Source organism: Eumetopias jubatus, unplaced genomic scaffold, assembly GCF_037043125.1.
Source record: "Eumetopias jubatus isolate StellerSeaLion01/CBP00866 unplaced genomic scaffold, mEumJub1_p1.0 scaffold_5, whole genome shotgun sequence".
Classification (NCBI taxonomy): Eukaryota; Metazoa; Chordata; class Mammalia; order Carnivora; family Otariidae; genus Eumetopias; species Eumetopias jubatus.
The window spans coordinates 121954997-121978772 of NW_028274811.1; the positions used below are offsets into that span (position 1 = coordinate 121954997).

The window sequence follows — 23776 nt, forward strand, 5'->3', positions numbered from 1 at the left end:
ACTCTAAAATTAAAAATTCAATTATACATTTTTAAGTTGAAAACATGAGGATATCAGATCTTTTCATAAGCCATATTACCTTAACTATTACAAGTACTTTATTTATTTATTTTTAAAGATTTTATTTATTTATTTGAGAGAGAGAATGAGATAGAGAGAGCATGAGAGGGGGGAGGGTCAGAGGGAGAAGCAGCCATTAACCAACTGAGCCACCCAGGCATCCTATTACAAGTACTTTAAATATAAAACATACACAAATCATACCCAAGTTAATGCAAAATAATTTATTTCATTGGTTTTTAGCTCATTATTTCTGTATGTAAGGGTCAGATGAGAGATTTACATCATCAAAGCAAATTGGAGCTGTTATCACATGTAAATTGATTTAAACATCCCAAACAAACAAGATTATCTGCTTAGTGGCTGATATTGAACCAAAAAGCTTTGACTAAGACACCTTTGGAGCAGCCAACATCTAGAGCCGTTTTTCTTGCAACACTGAGGCTGCCTGAGCCTTACTTTATGGGGTGGTCTCAACAGCCCCAGTCCTCGGATTCAGATTATATATTACCTAATACTTAAGATTGGGTTCAGTTAATTTATTTACTCCTTGATTCTATTCTTAAATCTTTTCATATTTTTCCTTTTGGTAGACACAATTCTTTTTTTTTTTTTTTTTAAGATTTTATTTGTTTATTTGACAGAGAGAGACACAGTGAGAGAGGGAACACAAGCAGGGGCAGTGGGAGAGGGAGAAGCAGGCTTCCCTCTGAGCAGGGAGCCCGATGCGGGGCTCGATCCCAGGACCCTGGGATCATGACCTGAGCTGAAGGCAGACACTTAACGACTGAGCCACCCAGGCGCCCCTAGACACAATTCTTATAGATATTTTAATGATACCAGTTAGGCTGTGCGTATCTTTTTTTTTTTTTTCTGTCATGCTAATGATAGGAGTCTCTTACCATCACTGCCACTCTTCTTTAGGTAGCCCGTATGATAGCAATGGCCTGGGTGAAGGGTTTGTTTCATATTAAGCACTTTAATGTTTCCCTGCCCTCTTGGGCCCTGCTCCTGGATTGTATGACTTAGCCTGTGAAGGACTGGTCCTACATGACTTGGGCTGAGTGGGTCTGGGCTGAGAAGGCTTAGCTTGGGAGGCCTGGGGGGGGCATGGCTTGGGCTGAGTGGGTCTGGGTGGAGAGGGTTTAGCTTGGGAGGGCCAGGGCTGAGTGGGTTTTGTGTGAGTGGGTTTGGGTTGAGAGGGCAAAAGTTGGGATTGCTTGAACTGGGGTGGTCTGGGCCAGTTGGGTGTGAATTGGGAGCTGGGTAAACATCTGCTGTTGGACCTGGGATAGGATCCCATTTGGAAAGCTGGATTTGAAGTCCCATCCCGTGTTTTCAGTTTGGCTCCTTGCTGAGAAGCAGGTCTTACAGGTTTTTGTATGGCTCCTGCTGGTTGAAAGGCCTGGGGGTAAAGATCTCCAATATGGGATATTGTGTTCATAAGCTTCCCAGTTGCCCTAGTTGGCTGTGTTCTCTGGGTATAGGCTTGCTTAGGCTGTGGCTTCCCAGCTGTTCCTGCTCGCTGCAAACTCAGGGAATGTAAGTGACCTAAGTGGGAGATCACTGCCCCAGATCTTTCAAGAACTCCTGTTGTCTGTGGCCTCTCAGGCCAGGCCTGCACATGCTGAGACATAGGTCTTGGTGGTCTCCCAAATGTTTTATCCGTGCAATATCCCCAAGCAGTTCTTGAAAATTTCATAAATCTTTCAGGTGAATAAAATCTCTGGGGTCGGAAGTCCTGAAACTTAAAACTTTTACCTCGACCATAGTCCCTTGTTTTCTGAAAGGGCCAGGGATGGAACCACTTAGACCTCTGCTCTGACCAAAAATAGGAGCCCATAACCCAGGGGGCTTTCAAAGAAACATGGTTAAAGTCACCTCCAGTTCTGGTTGGTAAAGGATAGGAGTTTTCCAGATGTGGCATGAATACTGGGGTGTGGTGGAAATTCTGAAGATTCCAGCTAGCCCCAGGCTCTCTTACAGGCGTCTCAGATGGGCTTTCAGATGAGCTTTCTGGCTGACTGTATCTTTGTTGTCTCTCCTCTTTAGCTGTTCCAGCCAGGTTTTCACTAGGGGAACTGTGAATTCCCTGAACATTCTCAAAGTCTTGGTCTACCTGGATTCCCAACTCCCTGGCCAGGGAGCCCATGTCCTCCATGGACACACATCTGAGTGAAGAGGACATCACTTCCTGCAGAGCTGCTTGAAGACCCTCCATATTCTTCCCTCTCTCCCCAGCTTCCTCCCCCTCCCAAAACAGTAGCTGTGATGGCTTCAACTTTAGAATCCTCTGGAAAAGCTGAGCCTCTTCACTCTCCTGGGCCTGGGAACTGAGGACAAAGTAGAATCTTTCAGTGGCAGCTTCTCCTAAAAACATTAGTAAGTCCCACTCCTTCTCACCTATGTAGTCAGTGAAAAAAAATACAGCTGAGGAAACTTCCACCAAAAAACCAAACTGTGTCCAAAAACTTTCTAAGTCTCCACGGAGGTTGGCCAGAGCAACAGGTTTTTGGAAAAAACTAGGGTTTTCCTCTAAACTATCTCTCTCAGGAAAATGCCACATTATCTCAACCAGGCCATTGGAGATTTGCCGGGGAAGCACAGGGGCAGTAAAATCCTGATGGAGAAAGATTCTGTGTGATTTTCCTGGTTGGGGAGGACCAAGCAGTCTGTTAAGGATTCTGGACTTGGAGAAGCTACAGTATCCTAGGCGCACAAAAGAGATGACAGGCATCTTTGGAAACGTTTCTGTGTCCCCTGTAGGCCCTCCTGAAGACTGTGTTGACCACTTTTTCACAGTGTCCTTCATGGCCCCTAGCATTAAGATACTTTTGTTGTTTTCTGCATCTGGCAGGAGCAGGGGAAGAGCAAACCGGCACTGATACATGTTTGACATGACTTCACGCTGCAACGAGCTGTCTGAACAGAGCATAGAGGCACAAAGAACGTCAAAGGGATGAATGGTTTGTATGTCCCTGATTTCCAAATTCTCTACTCCAGTCAGCAATTCCTCTTTGCCATCCTCACCCGGAACCTTGTGTCTGAGGATTGTATCTCTGGCTGTCACATCCAGAGCTTGAACTTTCATCAGGAAATTCCAGGCTAAGTCTCCTGGAGTCTCAGGGGTCCACATACATCCTCGATCTAAGGAGAATTGTTTGACAACATCGGGCAGAAGCTTTCTGCTCCTATCCATGTTCAAACATGACAGGACGTCTTTAAACATGTTTTTTCTTTCTGTAGGGAAGAAGATACTCAATGAATGTCACATTCAGAGTCTAAGCTTCCTTCATGGAGTTTTAAAATTAAATAAGTAATTGACATTTTCATTGTGAAAAGATGGAACACAAATAAAGAGAAATTGCCCTTTCTCCACTCTGCCAATTCCACTTTTCTTCCAAGAGATGTCAACATGTTACGAATGTTTGCTTCCTATCCTTGTTACGTGCAAGTACATAAGTATGCATGCATATAGAGAAATATATCTTTTGGTTTAGTGGATGCTATTTTATCTTTACATAAATGATATTATACTAAACAAATGATTCTTCAACTTCTTTTCACTTAATGTTATTCTTTGCAAATTCTTCCAAATCAGTTTATACAGATTGACTTAATTCAATTTAGCTAATCCATCATATTTCATGATTTAGATGGACCATGACTTATTTAACCATTGTCTACCGATGATCATTTAGGTTTTCCAATTTTTTGACTAATGTTTATATGCAGCAATGAAAAACATTGTTAATGCTTCATGATATACATGTGTGAGGAATTTTCTAGGTTGATACTGTTTTCTTTCTTAAATGTATCTCTTGCTAAAGTTTGGAGAAATGGAAGATTTTATTTCCATTAAACATTTCTCAGAATTTATGTGTTGTACCTAATTTCTCCTGATCTCCCATTTTCTAATATCCCTCCTAACCACTTCTGGGGAATACAGAAATAGTGCTTAGTAGAGAAAGAAGACCAGAGAGCATTTTCTACTTCTGGTAGGTGGCAAACTAGCATAAGATTCTTGGGTCCCCTATAAAAATAACCTGGAAGACGGGTGCCTGGGTGGCTCAGTCAGTTAGGCATCCGACTCTTGATTTCGGCTCAGGTCACGATCTCAGGTTTGTGGGATCGAGCCCTGTGTTGGGCTCTGCACTCAGCAGCGAGTCTACTTGAGATTCTCTCTCCCTCTCCCTCCACTCCTCTTCCTGCTCTCTCTCTTTCTCAAATAAATATATCTTTAAAAAAAAAAAAACCTGGAAGAAACAACAGAAGTGAGCAAAAAGTATGGATTTTAAGAGTTAACAAAGGTAACTCTAAGAAATGCTTGGGCAGTCTAAAAGTTGCTTGAATTAGAATATGTTTTGGGGTAAAGGTGAGGGAAGAGTTGAGGCTAGCAAAATGGATTCCCAGAGGAGGCAGTGAGAGGATAGGTTGCAGGAAAGCTTTTAGGTCCTGTTCTTGCTTATCACTTATTTTGTCTTTGGCCAACAACCCACTATTTCTTCAGCACAAAAACCAGGACTCACACAGCCCAGGCCAAAATGTCTACTCTTGACAAGGTAATAACAGGGTTACTATAGAGCTCATTTGGGATACCACCAAAAAGCAACAGAGTAAATCTTATACACAGCAACAATGATACAATCAATAAGCACAGAGCTGGATAAAAAGAAAAAGTTAAGAAGCAATAATATCTAGAACCCAATACATTTTTATAAATTTAAAATTCATGAAAATAGCCCAGCTAAGGCAAAAAGAAATGATCAGAGATTTTAGCTGCCACCCACTGAAAGGAGAATTTCGAATTTGAGTCCAGTCAGGTTAATTGGAAACTAAAACAGATTAAAAAAAACTAAATCTCTTTGGAGATATTTAACAATTTAGAAGAGCACCTGGGTGGTTCAGTCAGTTAAGCACCTGCCTTGGGCTCAGGTCATGATCTCAGGGTCCTGGGATTGAGCCCTGCATTGGGCTCCCTGCTCCAAAGGGAGCCTGCCTCACCCCCTCCCTCTGTCTGCTGCTCCCCCTGCTTGTGCGCGCTCTCTCTCTCTGTCAAATGAATAAATAAAATCTTAAAAAAAAAAAAAAAAACTTTAGTCTTAGAAAGAGGCTTGTAATCTCAGAGAGGAGGGAGCAACTGGGACAGAAAAAAATATTTGGATAAATAGTGGCTGAAGATTTTCCAAATTTGGTTTAAAAAAATGTTTTACAGATTCACAAAACTCTCTAAACCCTAACGAGGATAAAAACAAAATGGCTAAAAAAATATTTAAGAAAAAAATCTTGAAATCACCCAGAATAAAAATAACACTTATAGGAAACAATGCAAAAAAAAAAAAAACAAAAACCTGCAGGCTTAGCATCAGAAACAATGGAAGCCAAAAGACAAAGGAATGGCATCCATAAAGTGCTGAAGGCAGAAAAATTGCCAATCTCTAATTCTATGCCTAGCAAAAATATCCTTCTGGAATGAAAGCAAAATAAAGACATTTTTCAATAAACAAAACCTAAGAAAATTTCCCCCAGCAGACCTGCACTAAAAGAAATAATAAATAAAATTCTTCAGACTAAAGGGAAACAGCATCACATTAAAACAGACCTTCAGGGGCACCTGGGTGGCTCAGTAGTTAAGCGTCTGCCTTCGGCTCAGGTCATGATCCTGGGGTCCTGGGATCGAGCCCCGTATCGGGCTCCCTGCTCGGCGGGAAGCCTGCTTCTCCCTCTCCCACTCCCTCTGCTTATGTTCCTGCTCTTGTTGTCTCACTATATGTGTCGAATAAATAAATAAAATCTTAAAAAAAAAAACAACTTAGACCTTCAGGAAGAGGGAAAGGGCACAGGAAATGGTAAATCTATGGGTTCCTCCCACTGGATGAACTCAACTATAAGCTGGAAGGGAAGGGAGTAGATTGATACAGTCTATATACAAGTTGACCTTATATGGTAGAGAGCACATAGAGCAACACCATAGCCTTCCTGAGACTTAGATTCGACACTGATATTTTTTTGTCATGAAATTTAACATAACAAAAAGCATGATGGCTCTTCTCCTTTGAATCAGATTAATTTGGATTTTTTTTCAGTTCCTAGCTACATAGATAAATAAATATTACAGAGGAAAGAGACAGAGGATGGCCACATGCCTCCAGTCAACTAGAGTGGATTGGTTAGCTATTAGAATTACATTACAAGTCATAACTACATTATTACTGAAACTTTTCTTTTCTTTCTTTTTTTTTTAAGATTTTTTAATTTATTTGACAGAGAGAGACACAGCGAGAGAGGGAACACCATCAGGGGGAGTGGGAGAGGAAGAAGCAGGCTTTCCGCTGAGCAGAGAGGGGCTTGATCCCAGGACCCTGAAATCATGACCTGAGCCAAAGGCAGACACTTAACGATTGAGCCACCCAAGTGCCCCTTACTGAAACTTTTCTTGACCTGTTTTCCTAAAGGTGTTAGATTGGTTGCAAAAATTAGCCCCAATTAATGGCTTTCTGGATATATTTTGGCTTTCTGCAATATTACTTTGTAAGAAGAAGAGGTGGTATATATATACAATGGAATATTATGCAGCCATCAAAAGGAATGAAATCTTGCCATTTGCAACGACATGGATGGAACTGGAGGGTATTATGCTGAGCACAATAAGTCAATCAGAGAAAGACATGTATCATATGACCTTACTGATATGAGGAATTCTTAATCTCAGGAAACAAACTGAGGGTTGCTGGAGTGGTGGGGGGTGGGAGGGATGGGGTGGCTGGGTGATAGACATTGGGGAGGGTATGTGCTATAGTAAGCACTGTGAATTGTGTAAGACTGTTGAATCACAGACCTGTACCTCTGAAACAAATAATACATTATATGTTAAACAAAAGAAAAAAGAAGAAGATAGCAGGAAGGGAAAAATAAAGGGGGAGGGGAATCAGAGGGGGAGACAAACCATGAGAGACTATGGACTCTAAGAAACAAACTGAGGGTTCTAGAGGGGAGGGGGTGGGGGGATGGGTTAGCCTGGTGATGGGTATTAAGGAGGGCACATACCGCATGGAGCACTGGCTGTTATATGCAAACAATGAATCATGGAACACTACATCAAAAAGTAATGATGTGATGTATGGTGATTAACATAATGTAATAAAAAAAAAAGGACATCAGCAAAAGAAAAAAAGAAAAAAGAAACAAAACAAATGAAAAAAAGGTGGAAAAAAAGAGAGAGAGAGAGAGAGAAGGAAATAGACAAACCAAGAAGCAGACTTTTAACTATAGAGAACAAACTGATGGTTACCAGAGGGGAGGTGGGTGAGGGATGGGTGAAATAGGAGATGAGGATTAAAGAGCACACTTATCATGATGAGCACTGGATGTTGTGTGGAAGTGCTGAGTCACTATATTGTATACCTGAAACTAATATAACACTGTATGTTGACTATACTGGAAGTAAAATAAAAAATTTCATTAAAAAAAAAAGAAGTGGTATGTATTTTTCCCCAGTCCTTTAATTTGTACTGTCTTTGTGATATACTTTGACCAAAAGAATGTGGCAGAAGTGATGGTGTAATGGGTTGAATTATGTCTACTCCCCACTCTCCTGCAAAAAAAAAAGTTGTGTTGAAGTCCCCAGTACCTCAGTATGTGGCCTTATCTGTAAATAAAATCTTCACAGAGGTCAAGTTAAAATGAGGTCACTAGGGTTGGCCCCATCCAATGTGACTGGTATCCTTACAAAAAGGGGAAATTTGAAAACAGAGACATGCACAGAGGGAAAATGATCTGAAGACACAGAGAGAAGATGGTCATCTACAAGCCAGGGAATAACTGAGGCTACCAGAAACTAGGGAGAGAAGACTGGAACAGCTCCTTCCCCAATGCCTGCAGAGATGGTATGACCCTGCTAACACCTTGGTTTCAGACCTCTGGCCTCCATAACCGTGAGACAATAAATTTCCCATTGTTCTAAGCCACCCTTTGTAGTACTTTGGTGAGCCCTAGGAAACGAATACAGATGGCATGATAGTTCTGAGTCTAAGCCTCCTCCTCTCTCTGTCTCTCTCTCCCTCTCTCTCACCTTCTCTCCCTTATATTCCTCTGTCCTCACTATAAGAATATGCCCCATCTAGCCTGAGAATAAGTCCGGACTAGCCGGCCAGGAGATGACAGACTAGTCTATAGCCAGCTGACCACAGACACATGAATAAACCCAGGAAAGACCAGAAGAACTGCCTAGCCACCAACAGACACTCTTATTGTTTTGATAAGCTTTGTTATGCAGCACTACTGTTGCAATAAATAACTGATACGGAAAACAAGATCACACAAACCAAACGGTAACATGTAAGAAACACATCATATTAGAATGTTACCTATGGAGGAATGGAGAATGAAGAAAAAAATGGAATAAACAGACAAAAGGGTTTTTTTTTTTTGCAGAATAGTGATGATACTATGCAATGAATAATTAAGTCAACACTACACAAAAAGTGAAATATGTAAATAAATAAAAATTAAGAATGAGGCCTAAAAATGATTATGGACTGGAAAGGTATGGGGGTGGGACAAGATTTGTGTTGTGGGTTAAATTATGTACCCCTCAAATTCATATGTTGAAACCCTAACCACCAGTAGCTCAGGATGTGGCATTATCCGGAAGTAGGGTCATTGCAGATAAAATTAGTTAAGATGAGGTCATAGGGTGGGCCCTAATCCAATATGACTAGTGTCCTTACAAAAGGGGGAAATTTGGACCTAGAGGAACGCACTCAGGGACACAACTGGTGAAGATGAAGGCAGATGAGAAGGATTTTTTTTTTTTTAAGATTTTATTTATTTATTTGACAGAGAGAGACAGGGAGAGCAGGAACACAAGCAGGGGGAGTGGGAGAGGGAGAAGCAGGCTTCCCGCTGAGCGGGGAGCCCGATGTGGGACTCGATCCCAGGACCCTGGGATCATGACCTGAGCCGAAGGCAGACGCTTAACGACTGAGCCACCCAGGCGCCCGAGAAGGATATTTTTACAAGCCAAAGAATGCCAAAGATTTCCAGCAAACCACCAGAAACTAGGAACAGATTCTCCTTTACAGCCTTCAGAAGTAACCAACCTTATAGACACCTTGATTTCTGCCTCCTAGCCTCCAAACTGAGATAATAATAAATTTCTGTTGTTTATTGCTTAAGTTCCCCCATTTGTGGTACTTGATTACAGCAGCCCTAGCAAACTAATACAAGGTGTGATGAGGAGGACATTACTCCTCTCCTACCTAGAATGGGATGATGAATCCCCAGGATTGAACTGAATGGAAGATGGTAGTTACCTTTCCCCTCCTCTACTCAGAACTTGGTGATATTTATTTTCATAAACAATATCTCTCCAAATGAAACATTTCTCAGTTTTCAAATTTTCATTGAGAAATATTCGCCTTAAAGATACTTATATAATTTCCCTTACCACGATGGCAATTTGTGACTAGATCAAGCCAAGTAACAATATTTGGGGATCTTATCCATTCATCACAGGCTCCTCTCCGATTTTCACTTCAGTAGTTAGGCCCATAACCTCCATATCCCATTGGTCACAAAGGCACTAAAATGACTTAATTTGAGCATTAGAAGGTAACACCTAAAATTAGTGGTTAGCAACTTCTCATATGTATCATGGAGGTGACTGCAGAAACCTATAAGCTGACAATCAGTATTTATTTTTGCTTATATTGTCCACCATTGTGGAGGTCCTGGGTCTTCCTCTCTGTCAACACCCACCTCTAAGGAAATTCCAGGTTAGGGAAGCATAAAGAATCTCTGAGTAGCTGCTTTTCTGCTGACATCTGGTGCCCTTCCTCACCCCTTCTCCCCATTAGGGCATGGAAACCTAAACGTAAATTGTTCCCATACCTTCAATCCTTTTCTCCTCCTCCGATGACATGCCAGTTTCTGAATCCTCATAGCTCTGTTCTTCATCAGAGAAGTGCATGGTTTCCGAAAATGCAGAGCCCTCTTCACCATCATAAACACTGTGCTCTGAGTCATTATAATTCTCTTCTTCCAGAGCAGGCTCTGCATCTTCAGAGTATCCAAGAGATTCTAGATATTCCTCTTTTCCTAAGTGGAAAGAATCATCTGGCTCCTTGTATCTCTGTCCATCCTGTAAATACACAATAGTTGCTGGAATTTCATATTCAGTGTTCTCAACTGAAGGTGGCAATATGAATTTGGGTGTGTTGTATTCCTTCTCATTTTCCCTGGGGGTCCAAGCAGTTTCTTTATGACTAGTTTTCTTGTCCCGGAAGGATTCAGAGGTTCCCATAACCAGGTGTTCTTTCTCTGTGAAGGACACTGTGATCTCAGGATTCTCAGGCTGTTTCTCTCCAGAGGAAAAAACATCTTCTGAATTCTTGCTTACCCTTATAGGCTGAGGAGGTCCTATATTCTCATGCTTTAAAAATTCTGAAAAGAACAAGAAAGTTGGGGGGAGGGCAGTTGTTTCACTTTTCCAAATTAACAAAAAGAAATTTTATAATATCTTGAGTTTCCAAGACCTCAAAGCATCATCTCTCTTCTTTATTTCAAAACTGGAAGATAGGAATACCTAGCATTTCCCACAGAAATAACAAGTCAACTGTCATTCTTTCTCTCACTGGAAAAAAATCAGATCACATTCCTACCTTGCTCAAAAGTTTGAGTTCTTCTTAGCGAACTCTAAGAGTACATGAGTAAACAAAAAATGTGAATCCTATAAATAGTGCTTACTTGTGGTTTTACTGTGACCCAAAACCAACTCAGATTTCCTAGGGCCATTGCTAATGAAATCTGATCCTAATAATTTCTAATCAGGAAGCAAATAGCTCAAATTTGGAATAGTAAGTCCTAGAAATAATAGTATCTATTTCTCTAAGCACATGGGTCTTGTCCTGCATTAGAGATCATTTGCATTAACCTTTTTATCTGAGCCTCTACCTCTCTAATATCCCTTAAAATAATTTTCAATATAGAATTTTAGAAAAAGGAATTGTACCTGCCTCTAGTGATAATCTACAGAATTGCTTAATAATCCATTCTGGAAAAATTACTCCTTCATCTGCCGCTAACATTGAAGAATTAGCATTTGAATTGCTCCAGAAAAGTAGGCTTCTGCTGGCATTCTTATCACAGAAAAAAAATGAATTTACTGATCCACCATGTATGTGTGCTAAAAATCATTTTTCTGATATTTCCAAAATTGTTATACTAAGTGAAAAAGGCAGCTTTGGTCTTGGGGTTGTTAAATATCCATGAATTTACTTACTGAATAGTAAGCAGTTTATTTTAGCACTAAAAACAAACAAACAAACAAACAAACTTCAAGTTTTGGATACAGTTTCAACAAAAAATTATCAATCCCCTAAACCAACAAGACACATTGTTCCCTCCTTTTAAGATCCTGGACAATTTTACCCTATATCACATTTCAGTGAAAAACATCTCCGGGAGATAGACCAATGAAAACAAAAGACAATGATTTTCTTTTTTCAGGAAATCTGCCTTGTCTCTCTCACCCCCCAAAAAGTATAGAAATCCAACTTACCATGCCGTAAGCCCCAAATGGTAGCTGACTCTGGAAAAGTACTAAGTAAACACTTGAGAAAATGCTGACAGCTCACCTCTCCTTTTTTCTGTACCAAAATTAACAGCTTTCGACTTTTCTTCAGGGGATCTGTAATTTTCTCCAGAGTCTCATACTCTTCCTCAGAAACCAGCCTCCGAGAGGTTAATGTATCTAAGACAGAATCAGGATCTTGTCGGAGGATTTCAAGTAACTTTTTTTGTTCTCTTTCTATGATCTCTGAGGGAACACTCCCCGCAGCCATTGTTCTTCTGTCCTCTAGACCAGGAAATGGATTACGAAACTGAAACCGTTCCAATAGTAAATAAATACGAGTTCTAAAAAAATGGCAAAGAATAATTCTATTTGGCAAAGATTAAACAGGTCAAAGATGCCCAGCACTGGAAAGAGTGGGTACAAACAAGGCAAGGCAGTGGGGAAATCTAGCCCTGAGCCCACCGAGGCCTGGCTCTTTATAGATTATCTACTTTTTTTTTATCATGTTATGTTAGTCACCATACATCATTAGTTTTTGATGTTGTGTTCCACGCTTCATTGTTTGCATATAACACCCAGTGCTCCATGCAGTACGTGTCCTCCTTAATACCCATCACAGGGCTAACCCATCCCCCCACGCTCCTCCCCTCTAGAACCCTCAGTTTGTCTCTCAGAGTCCATAGTCTCATGGCTCGTCTGCCCCTCGATCCGCCCCCCCCCCCCCCGCTCATTTTCCCCTTCCGTAGCATGGCGGACATTAGATTATCTACCCTTTTGATGACTTGAGTTCATCTCATCTTGACTCAGCCCCAGCGTCAATTGCTCCAAGAAGTCTCTCTTGAACTTCAGTTTGGACTAGGTATTCCCTGCTCTGAGCTCTATTTGTGATAAGAATGTGAATTGATTAACTCTTTCAGGAGAGAAATCTGGCAATAGGCAGCAAAAAATAAATGCTGATAGATAAACACACAAATTTATACCATTTGACTCAGCAACTTCATTTCTAGGAAATTATCTTAAGGAAATAATCAGACAAATGCCCAAAGATATATGTGCAAGAATCTGCATGATAACACTGTTTATAACAGCGGAAAATTTAAAATAATCAGGATTTCCATAAATTGGGGATTTGTGGAATAAATGTTGATACATCAACAGTGAAACAGAAAAGAACAGTTTATTTTATTTATTTATTTTTTTTTTAAAGATTTTGTTTATTTATTTGACAGAGAGAGAATGAGAGAGAGAGAGCACAAGAGGGAAGAGGGTCAGAGGGAGAAGCAGACTCCCTGCCGAGCAGGGAGCCCGATGTGGGACTCGATCCCGGGACTCGATCCCGGGACTCCAGGATCATGACCTGAGCCGAAGGCAGTCGCTGAACCAACTGAGCCACCCAGGCGCCCCTAGAAAAGAACAGTTTAAAAGGATGAAGCAGGGTGCCTGGCTGGCTCAGTCTGTAGAGCATGAGACTCTTGATCTCAGGGTCACGAGCTCAACCCCCCCACGTTGGGGGTAGAGTTTACTTAAAGGAAAATAAAGACATAAATAAAAGGATGAGTAAGTCTATGTATATTGACAACTAGTGCTATCCATGATATGTTGTTATGAAAGACAGAAAGTTACACATCCCACTTTTGTTTAAAAAATTAAAATGTGTATAATGTACATATATAAAAAGTCAGGAGAGAGATACCCCAATTGTAACACTGGTTATCTCTGGGGATACTTTAAACACTACTGCATATTTAATAGTTTACATTTTTTGTTTCTATTAGCAGACTTCAGTTTTTATTTATTTTTTAGATTTTATTTCTTTGAGAGAGCGAGTATGTGTGAGTGCATGTGCGTGCAAGGTGGGGGAGGGGGTAGACAAGCAGATTCCGAGCTGAGCACAGAGCCCTACATGTTACGGAACCTGGACTGGATCGCCTGACGGAAGAACCAAGCGGCACCCGGAGATCTTGGAGGACAGGAGGTTTATTTAACGCCAGCAAGCTCAGAGGAGAGCGGCCTCCAAAGGTCTCAGCCCCACAGCTGGATCTCATGACCCTGAGATCATGACCTGAGCTGAAATCAAGAGTAGGATGCTTAACCAACTAAGCCACCCAAGCACCCCTGAATTTTTTTTAAACTATCTAGTTGGTCTTTTTTTTTTTTAGTATTTATTTATTTATTTGAGAGAGAGAGCACACGAGTGGGAGGGGCAGAGGAAGAATCCCAGGCAGACTCCACGCTGAGCACAGAGCCCGACCCAGGGCCTCTCCCACAACACCAAGATCATTACCCGAGTGGAAACCAAGAGTCAAACACTTAACTGACTGAACTACCCAAGCTCCCCCAGTTGGTCTTTATTTACAGTGCCATAGTTCACAAGAAACTGAAGACAATCTAAGTAACTATCAACAGGACACTAGATGAATAAACTGTAGTATTTCATGTAACAGTATGCACCATTCAAAAAGAATGAATGTATAATCATAAAAATACAAAAGGAAAACTTTAAGTCCCAAAAGATTATATACAGCATGATACCCTTTTTAAAAGTCGAATGTAACTTAAAATACATACACATGCATACACACATTTTAGGAATATACATGGAGTCATTAAAATTATATAAAGTGTGGGTGCCTAGCTCAGTTGGTAAAGGATGCAACTCTTGATCTCGGGGTTTTAAGTTCAAGCCCCACATTGGGTGTAGAGATTACTTAAAAATAAAATCTTTAGGGCGCCTGGGTGGCTCAGTCGTTAAGCGTCTGCCTTAGGCTCGGGTCGTGACCCCAGGGTCCTGGGATCGAGCCCCGCACCAGGCTCCCTGCTTGGTGGGGAGCCGGCTTCTCCCTCTCCCACTCCCCCTGCTTGTGTTCCCTCTCTCTCTCTGTGTCTCTCTGTTAAATAAATAAAATCTTTAAAAAAAATAGTCTAAAAAAATTATATAAAATGAAAAGTAAGGAAATAATGAAGTTAAGGGTGGTTACCTAGGTTCAGGAGAAGTTGAAGATAAGATGGGATAAGGAGACAGGGAGATTATGGAGTTAGACGTAGGTTATCGTCCAGGGATGAGCTAAAAGTCCTTACTATATTATTAAAGGTAATTAAATATGTAAATAAAGGCAGGGATCAATGCTGCACGGACCAATGCCGAGGATATATTAAGAATCAAGGATAATGATTAATTCAATTCTACTGTACCTGAGGTTGAAAAAAGATTAAGAAAATCCTTATGTAATATTAAAAATTAGGTAAGAGTTTTAACTAAATGTGCCTCAAAAGTAGGAATTTTGAGGTGCATCCCAGCTAATACTAACAATTTGACAAGGCAATGTCAGTACGTTTGCCAACCTTTTTTTATTTCCTTCGGTTGGTAAAGCATTCTATAATAGGCTCCTCAAACCCCATCTCCTCCCCACTGCTCCACCCTAAATACCCTCCCCTCCCACAATAACCTGCCCTGGGAGATTTCAAAGTTGATGGGAAGGAAAGTGTTTAAGTGGGATGTTTAGCAAAGAAATTTAAACTTAGGAAAGGAAGTTTAAATTCAGTTCTTTGTTAATAGCAAATTCGCATTGCACTGGCTTAGAACGCAAACGTAAGGGAGCTGGAGAAGGGTGGCCAGGAAATACAGATTTGAAAATACATCCCTCAAATCAAATCAATGACAAGGAGTAAAAATTTTGTTTGCAACTAAGAAATTTATGTGATGTCTTAAAGAGAAAAGGCAGCAGTAATTTCATTTATTGTAGAGGGCAAAAAGCAGATCTAGTTCCAAGTTCTGGTCAAGAGACTTGAATTGTATCAGAATCACGGATGCAGGATTTACATAGTCTCCATTATTCTCTGCTGAAAGGCAAAATTTCATAGAGCAAATACCTTGGGAATAGCATATATCATCTGTTTCAAAAGTTGATCCATGCCACCTAACACTGGCATTTGGATAGGAACCTGGAAGAGCCAGGGGTTCTCCTGATCAGGGCCAAAATAGTGCGGTATCAAGCACACCATAAACAACCACTTTACGTCAAGGAGTAGGAAAAATATTTCACTTTGTCTACAGTTCTGGGAGTGTCCGAGGTCAAAGAATTTCACACAGTGCCTGTCAAACTGCTTGCTTGGGTCCTCAGTGGTTGCCACCTGCCCTACCTTTCCTAATCACATTTCTTCTAACACCCGTGCTAGGCAGAATAATGATCTCCCGCTGTCCTTCCCAATGCCTATGTCCAAATTAATACAACCTATAAATATGTTAGGTTACATAGCAAGGGACAATTAAGGTTACAAATAAAGGTTGCTAAATCAGCTGATCTTGAGCTGAGAAAGTTGTCTGGTGGGGCCAATGCAATCACAAGGGACTGTGTTTTTTTTTTTTTAAGATTTTTTATTTATTTATTTGAGAGAGAGAATAAGAGATAGAGAGCACGAGAGGGAAGAGGGTCAGAGGGAGAAGCAGACTCCCTGCCGAGCAGGGAGCCCGATGCGGGACTCGATCCCGGGACTCCGGGATCATGACCTGAGCCGAAGGCAGTCACCTAACCAACTGAGCCACCCAGGCGCCCACAAGGGACTGTTAAAAAATAAACTGAGGCATATTTAAAATTTGAAGTTTGAGCAAAATTCAATTCTAACAGGGTAGTGCCAAATGAGAGAGTGGGTTAAGAATGCTCAGGCTTCTGGAGCCAGGGGAAAGGAGAAAGTGCAAAAAGTAAAGAAAGGAAATTGATTGGCTATAGCTTTAAGCCTAGTTAGTTGCTTGTGATTGGTTGTCCTTAGTGGGTTTTATTTAAATAATCTCTACACGCAACAAACATGGGGCTGGAACTCACTACCCAAGATCAAGAGTCCATGCTCCTCTGATTGAGCCAGCCAGGCACCCTGTCCTTAGTGTTTTGCTTTCCCAATCTTGAGGCATTTACAGGCTTAGATTTCTGTTTGCTTAGTATGTCCCCAAAGCATTAGAGCAACCTCAGTTCAATGACCTCCTTGTTTAACTTAACAGGGCCTTAAAAGTAGAAGAGGGAGGCAGACGGGTGTGATATGAGACTCTTAACTGGATTTAAATAAGCCAAGAAATGCTGACAGCCTCTAGAAGCTTAAAAAGGTGACAAAAGATCTTCCAGAGCCTCCAAGAAAATAATGCAGCCCTGCCCACACTTTGACTTGGGCCCAGTGAGACCAATCTCAGACTTGTGACCACAACCGTAACGTGTGTTTTAATTGCAGTTAAGAACAATTAACTAGAGATCACCCTCTTAACAGATTTCAAGTGTACATATACAGTATTGTTAACTATAGGCACAATGAGGTACAACATATCTCTAGAGTTTATTCCTCTTGAGTAAACGGAATTTTTTAAAAAGCAGTATAGCTTAATTAATTTGTTTAGTTTTAAGCCACTAAGTTTGTGGTAACTACTTAGAACAGTAGTAAGAAACTAATACAGCATCTAAACCAGAAAGCCCCCTGAATTGCAGTTTGGTCCAAGCATTCGCAAGTTGGCCTCCTCTTTATCTCCTATTTACTGTTTCCATGAGGACAGGGACTGTCCTATAAACCCCTGATTCCTAGAGTTCATTTTGTTCTGCCGCCGACCAGTCCGTCACTTTTGCTATTTCACATGTGACAGGTAAAGAATTCTCGGTTTACATAGAACGTAAGCACATTATATGGCTCTTTGGGATCTTTTTCCCTATTAACCCTTAAATGTTTGAATTTTTTGTTTTGCGAGAGTGCTGGGTAAGAGGTTACAACTGGATTAGCGTCTATCAAGACCTGGAAACCACCAACTCAGAATCTAGAAAGGGCTTAAGTACAGACCTCCAGGCCCTACCTACCTAAAGAGGCCGAATCAGATTTCCTCACATCGGGCTACAGGAAACTATATTCAAAGGTTCCATGTGTGATCCCTTAGCATACTTTTATTTTACATCAAAAACTTGCCTCTAAACTGCTACAGTCAGAAAAAACATTATTCGCCTTTCTTTTTTAACATTCGGAGCCCAGCTTCTCAGAGGCCGGTCCGTGCCTCCTAACCGCCGGCGACCTCCCGGAGAACCAGCGTCAGCCAAAAGCTTCAAGCCGGGTGAGGAAGGATCTGGAGAAGCCAGTTTCTCCCAGATCGGAATCCCGGTCCCATCCGGAACCCTCCACGCCAAGAGCGCGGAGGTACCCCCAGGTTCCCCACCAGCTCGGGGACCGAAATCCGCGATATGGCCACAAATCCGAGAACGCGAGGAGGCGAGAGAGCAGGAGCATCCGCACAAAGAACCGAGTTCTGGCATCGAGGCAGTTCTCGGCCATGGCGGGTGCGGCGAAAACACGCCGGTTCCGACGCCAGGAAGCCGTGAGGCCTCCCGCCGGCGGAGCGCCGAAACCCCTATTGGCCCTGTCTTGCTCTGCGTCCTCCTTTAGACCCCACCCCCACTGCGGCTACGGACGTTTGAGAACGGTGCACCGCGCCCTGCCGGAAGTACTTCCCTGGGCGGAAGCTTCTGAGCACGATATAGCGGAAGTTCCGCCTCTTCTGGCCTCTTTGGGGTCGGCCGCGGAAACAAGATGGTGAGTGTTTCCACTGGTTCTCGGAATCGCTTTCCATCCTCGTTCTCTGCGTCGCGCTCCCTGCCATCCTTAGGGGGTCGGCAAGGTTGCCGACAGAGGGAGCGGGTGGGCAGGAAAGGGGCATGCGGTGGACCTCAAGAGTCAGAAGAGTGGCTCCTGTGTCTGTGGATGCTGAGTCTACAGCCGTGGAGCAGGAGCCGCTGTAGCTTCCTTGTTTTCTTTGATCTTTGGAGAAGCGTTGGCCTCGGATGAGAACTGAAGGAAGAAGCGTGGTCTGGGAGTGTTTGGCTCTGTAAGCAAAAAAGTTCATTGTTGAGGCCTGGCAGGAGCTCTTAGGTTTGGGGGTCGGGGTAGGTAGGAAAACCACCACGTTATTTCGTCTTGCGGCTTGTCTTCTTTCTCTCTCTCTCCTTTAAAGAATGTAGCCGATTTCAAAATAAAGCAACCCCTGCAGAAGACTTTAGGTACCGTGAAATGCTGGTAGTGGTCTCTGATTTTGCATTTAAGAAAGTAGGAAGTTCCGCCACGGTTTCAGCCCTAGATTGTCTTTAAGCTTCTCTGTATAATTGTCTTTAAATCTTAGTGATTTCTTTTCCTGAAAACGTCGGGATATGTACAGAAATCACTAGATCTCAAAATTGTTCCTCCCCTTTGCAGACGAAGGGGACGTCATCGTTTGGAAAGCGTCGCAATAAGACGCACACGTTGTGCCGCCGCTGTGGCTCGAAGGCCTACCACCTTCAGAAGTCCACCTGTGGCAAATGCGGCTATCCTGCCAAGCGCAAGAGAAAGTGTAAGTGGAATGTGTTTTGGGCGACTGTGTCAGGTGTTGGGATGGATGTAAGTAGTCTCTTCGTTGCGATGTAGCAAAGTGGGCATGGCTTGGGACATTAGTTGGTACTTAACGTAAAAGTGCATCTGTATACGGATGAAGTGGATTTAAAAAAACAAGGAAGGCAGTCTTTACGTATGTTGACCAACGGTGCCCATAATGTATGTGGGGAGAATCAGAACCTTACCTGAATTTGTGTTTCAGATAACTGGAGTGCCAAGGCTAAAAGACGAAACACCACTGGGACCGGTCGAATGAGGCACCTAAAAATTGTATACCGCAGATTCAGGTACAGTTTTTTGTGTTTTCATCGTAATTGGTTGTGAGCTTGGAGAAGAACCTCCTTTATCTGCTGTAAAATAAGGATACTACGTCGGTTAGTGGGGATGAAGTGTTGGAAGGTATTTTTTTCTGCTGCCACTGTAACCTTCAGATCAGTTAATCTGGATTTTGTTAATCTCTCAATGAGCAACAGTATAAATAAATGTCTGGAGTGCGGTTCGAGCTAGACACCCTAAAATGTAATAATAATTCTTAGGGATAGGTTACACCTCATTTTCTCACCAAAATTTGTCAAGACAATAGTGGTGAATGAGGTCTGGGATTGGGCCTTCACTTAATGTGGCTTTGTGCAAATCTGCTGTAGAAAACCATCATAGTTACTGCATTTGTATAGAAAGATCTTACTGTCTTAAAGTCAGGCTTTAGAGTTGTTAGAGATGGAGAATTTCAGCCCCAACTTAGAGAGAAACTGCATTTTAACAGTGTCTTTTAAGGTGTCAGTTATTTAGGTCTCAACTAAGATAATTCTTTGTTGGGTAGACTGTCCTGTGCTGTGTGATACTTAGCAGAATCCCTGGCCTTTGCCCCCTCAATTCCAGATTTTCTAGCTCTAAAAGATCACCAGGCATTTTGAGGCTTTGTAAACACAACACCCTTAGATGTGTTTGTGTGCTGAGGAGACCTTCTTTGCACTTGAAAGCATAATACAATCGTGTGGGCTTGTAGTGAGTAGACTGCTATGTAATGTAGGAGTTAGAGAGCATGAACTGAAGGCAGACTAACCTTTAAAAGTGGGGTAACAGTACCCTTTCTCCTTAGGATGTGTGTGTATAATAAATGACTTAAAATGTAAAGCGTAGTTAAGCAGTTTAGAAAATGTCAGCGATTAAACATGCTCCTTGTTTTGCCTTGATTAAAGGAAAGTACTTAGGGTCTCTGCCTGCTAACCTAGGGACCCATTTTCAGAAATGGGTCTCAACACAAGCAGGAGAGAAGTACTGGCCTGGTGATCGGGACAACCAAATTCTTGACCTTTTTTCCAACTGCAGTTAACTGTATGTTTAAAACAGGTATCTTGAAGCAGAAGAAAGTAAATATTGTAGCTTATCGATGATGGTTGTAGAAATAAATGTCTGAACATATGAATTTGATACTGATTTCAGCATATAACTGAGATAAGCTCATTTAAATCTATTAATAAAAATTGAAATGTATACATTGTTGCTGAAGTAACTGGTTTTCATTTTTAATACGATGCAGGCATGGATTCCGTGAAGGAACAACACCTAAGCCCAAGAGGGCAGCTGTTGCAGCATCCAGTTCATCTTAAGGATTTCAACGATTAGTCACACAATAAACGTTCTGGTTTAAAAAAAAAATACCTGGTGTGCTAAGGTATTTTTAATAGCCTTGTAGTATCAGTGAATTGCCATGGGTTTGGGGATGGGACAGCTTAATATTTAGATTTACTTGTTAAGTGACTGTTCTGGAGCACTACCTTTTGAACTGGGTTGTGATACTGCTTAGGAGGATAAGAAACAAGCAGAATTCCAGGACTCCTTCAAGCACGTAACACTAGAAAACGATAGAAGGAATGCAGTATGAGTTAGCACAGCAGAGCTCATGATACATATGGGTTTTTTTTTTTTTTTAAGATTTTATTTATTTATTCATGAGAGACGGAGAGAGAGAGAGAGAAGCAGAGGGAGAAGCAGGCTCCCAAGGAGCAGGGAGCCCGAAGCGGGACTCGATCCCAGGATCCCGGGATCATGACCTGAGCCGAAGGCAGATGCTTAACCATCTGAGCCACCCAGGCGCCCACATATGGGTGTTTTAAGATGTTAAGAGTAGGGGCATCTGGCTGGCTCAGTTGGAGGAGCATGGAACTCTTGATTGCAGTGTCGAGTTTGAGCCCCGTGTGGGGTGTAGAGACTTGAGTAAAACTTAAAAAAAAAAGTAAATGAAAAAGCATAACCACTTTTAGTAATATCCATCTGTTATAGTCTAATGACTTTGGGGAGTGGTCATCAATCTTACGTGATAGGGTTTGGAGACCAGTGAGAACATGAAGGATAGTGATTGAATGAGTTGTTTTCGGAAAGGTGATCTTAATTCATTCTAGTCTCCAAAATGCTTGCTTGGTATCTAGCATATAGGCTTGTGTGTGATGTAGGTGGCCAGCTGAGTATTTGAAGCTACTTGCTAGGTGTGAGTCAAAAACCCTTGAGTGGGATGGATTAAAAGAAAGTTAGGCCACATGCAAATGCAGTGGATTGAGTACAGAGTAAAGGAAAGCCAAATATATAAACTTAACATTTGTAGATGAAAGGCAATGATAAATAGGTCCCCAGTAGAGTTTTTTTTAACCGTCAACCAATTGATCATTGATTTTTCTGTGTTAAAGGACTCTGAAATTTTTCGCCATGCTTTCCCAGTTCTGGTGGTTTATTGCCAGTATTTTGCAATGAGGAGACAAGGCCAACACAGACCCACTGAGTGAGAGAACAGAGATTAAGTGGAGCACAAGTGTTAATAGGCCAAGTACTGAGTAATTTGCGGCTTCCCATTGATCACAACCTGACCTGTAAAGGATTTTCATGATCTTCGGTGCCTTGCCAACCTTACCTTTACTGCACCCTGCAGTGCTTTCCCAAGATACTAGCTAAGTCCTGCTTTCCTGCCTTTTTTTTTTTTTTTAAGATCCATTTATTTGAGAGAGCAAGCGCAGGTGTGAGAACGGGTAGGGGCAGAGGGAAAGAATCTCAAGCACACACCCTGCTGAGTGATCTCAAGACCAAGATCGTGACCTGAGCCAAAATCAAGAGTGGGGTGTTAACGATTGAGCGACCCAGGTGCCGCCCTGCTTTTTTTCTTTAGCTTCTAACTCATCCTTAAGATCACAGCTTACATTCACTTGGGGGAGCCCCAGCTCATCTAAACACATTGGACTTCTCGGTGTGAGACTAGAGTGACATCTCTGCTCCAGGGATGTATTGTTAGAGCCTGGTTCCTGGAGTCTGGTTGCCATTTGTTAGTGTGATTTTACTAACTTACGTGCCTCTGCTCACTGGCAAACTGGAGGGTTGATGGTAACTTTATGGGCTTGTGAGCACAGTCAATAGTAAGGAAGTGAAGTTGCTTTTACCATAGTCACAACCTAAAGTAATTAGAGTCGAGTTAATGAAATTGAAAAATGGCAATTTTAATATGCAGGTGGCCTTTGAACAACACACATTGGTATTTTTTTTTTTTTTAAGATTTTAGTTACTTGACAGACACAGCGAGAGAAGGAACACAAGCAGGGAGAGTGTGAGCAGGGATCCCAATGTGGGGCTCGATCCCAGGACCCTGAGTAATGACTGAGCCACCCAGGCGCCCCTGAATTGTGAGTTTTCAATAAATGCAGTACAGTTAACTATAAACTACTGAGTTTAACGTTTTTTGTTTTTTGTTTTTTTTTTTAAAGATTTTATTTATTCATGAGAGACAGAGAGGGAGAGGGAGAAGCAGGCTCCCAAGGAGCAGGAAGCCCGATGCGGGACCCGATCCCAGCAGTCTGGGATCATGACCTGAGCCGAAGGCAGACGCTTAACCATCTGAGCCACCCAGGCGCCCTGAGTTTAATGTTTTATCTACCTTTATTGTAAGAGTACAGTGTATAATATATATATACAATGTGTGTTGACTGTTAACCAGTAAAGCTTATAATCAACAGACTAAGATTTTGGAGAGTTGAAACTTACATGTGCATTTTTGACTACATGGGGTGTTGGTACCCCCAACACCTGCATTGTTCAGGCTCAGCTGTACTTGAGAGAATTGAAATAATCTGATTTGCTGTCAACATCTTTCTGAAATCTTTCAGTGTCACTAATGGTTCCTGAGCAGTGGAGGGACCCACTGAGCTAGGTATTGGCCAGTATGGAATAAATAGTAGGCTGTGGGGCAAATGGGCACTGACCTGAATACCTGTAAAATTATGAATTCTGGGTCAGGAAAAGCATTGGTGCAAAGGGTGAGGGGCCAGGTGGGCAGTGATGCATTAACAAAGGCCTGTGTTTGTTTATTTATTTACTTATTTAAAAGATTTTATTTATTTATTTGAGGGAGAGAAAGAGAGCACGAGAGGGAGGGAAGAGGGTCAGAGGGAGAAGCAGGCTCCCTGCCAAGCAGGGAGCCTGATGTGGGACTCGATCCCAGGACTCCAGGATCACGACCTGAGCCAAAGGCAGTCGCTCAACCAACTGAGCCACCCAGGCGCCCAAAGGCCTGTGTTTATTGAGTGTAAGGTAAGCTGACTTCATCTGCCAGTGCCTGAGGCCCTTAGCACAGAATAAATTTGGAAAATTACTCTGGTGCTACGGTAATTATCCTTGCAGATCATAGAAAGCTCATGGACCAAATGAAACCACCCTGCTCAGTTAAATTGGTTTTAAGGCCCAGGGAGAAGCAATGGGAAAGAGATGGGACTGGGT

General features: G+C 42.0%; 2 protein-coding genes and 1 non-coding gene across 4 annotated transcripts; 2 read left to right on the plus strand and 1 right to left on the minus strand.

The window, feature by feature from the left end:
* Positions 1-269: 269 nt before the first annotated feature.
* On the minus strand, positions 270-11940 carry CARD6 (caspase recruitment domain family member 6). Of its 2 annotated transcripts, none has more exons than XM_028097970.2 (3): positions 11621-11940; positions 9952-10503; positions 270-3300 (listed from the first exon to the last, which is right to left on the minus strand). In XM_028097970.2, the coding sequence occupies exons 1-3, from the start codon at positions 11901-11903 to the stop codon at positions 1040-1042; spliced, it is 3096 nt and encodes a 1031-aa protein (XP_027953771.1). In that variant the 5' UTR covers positions 11904-11940; the 3' UTR covers positions 270-1039. The 2 variants fall into 2 exon arrangements, with proteins under 2 accessions (XP_027953771.1, XP_027953772.1); XM_028097971.2 differs by having other exon boundaries at positions 11697-11784.
* A 6172-nt stretch (positions 11941-18112) lies between these two features.
* On the plus strand, positions 18113-22723 carry RPL37 (ribosomal protein L37). The gene is made up of 5 exons (XM_028098114.2): positions 18113-18187; positions 18845-18980; positions 19224-19308; positions 20562-20696; positions 22559-22723. The coding sequence occupies exons 1-4, from the start codon at positions 18185-18187 to the stop codon at positions 20629-20631; spliced, it is 294 nt and encodes a 97-aa protein (XP_027953915.1). The 5' UTR covers positions 18113-18184; the 3' UTR covers positions 20632-20696; positions 22559-22723.
* Positions 20403-20483, plus strand: LOC114204925 (small nucleolar RNA SNORD72). The gene has a single exon (XR_003608279.1). It is a non-coding gene; the product is annotated as a small nucleolar RNA SNORD72 (small nucleolar RNA).
* Positions 22724-23776: the final 1053 nt, after the last annotated feature.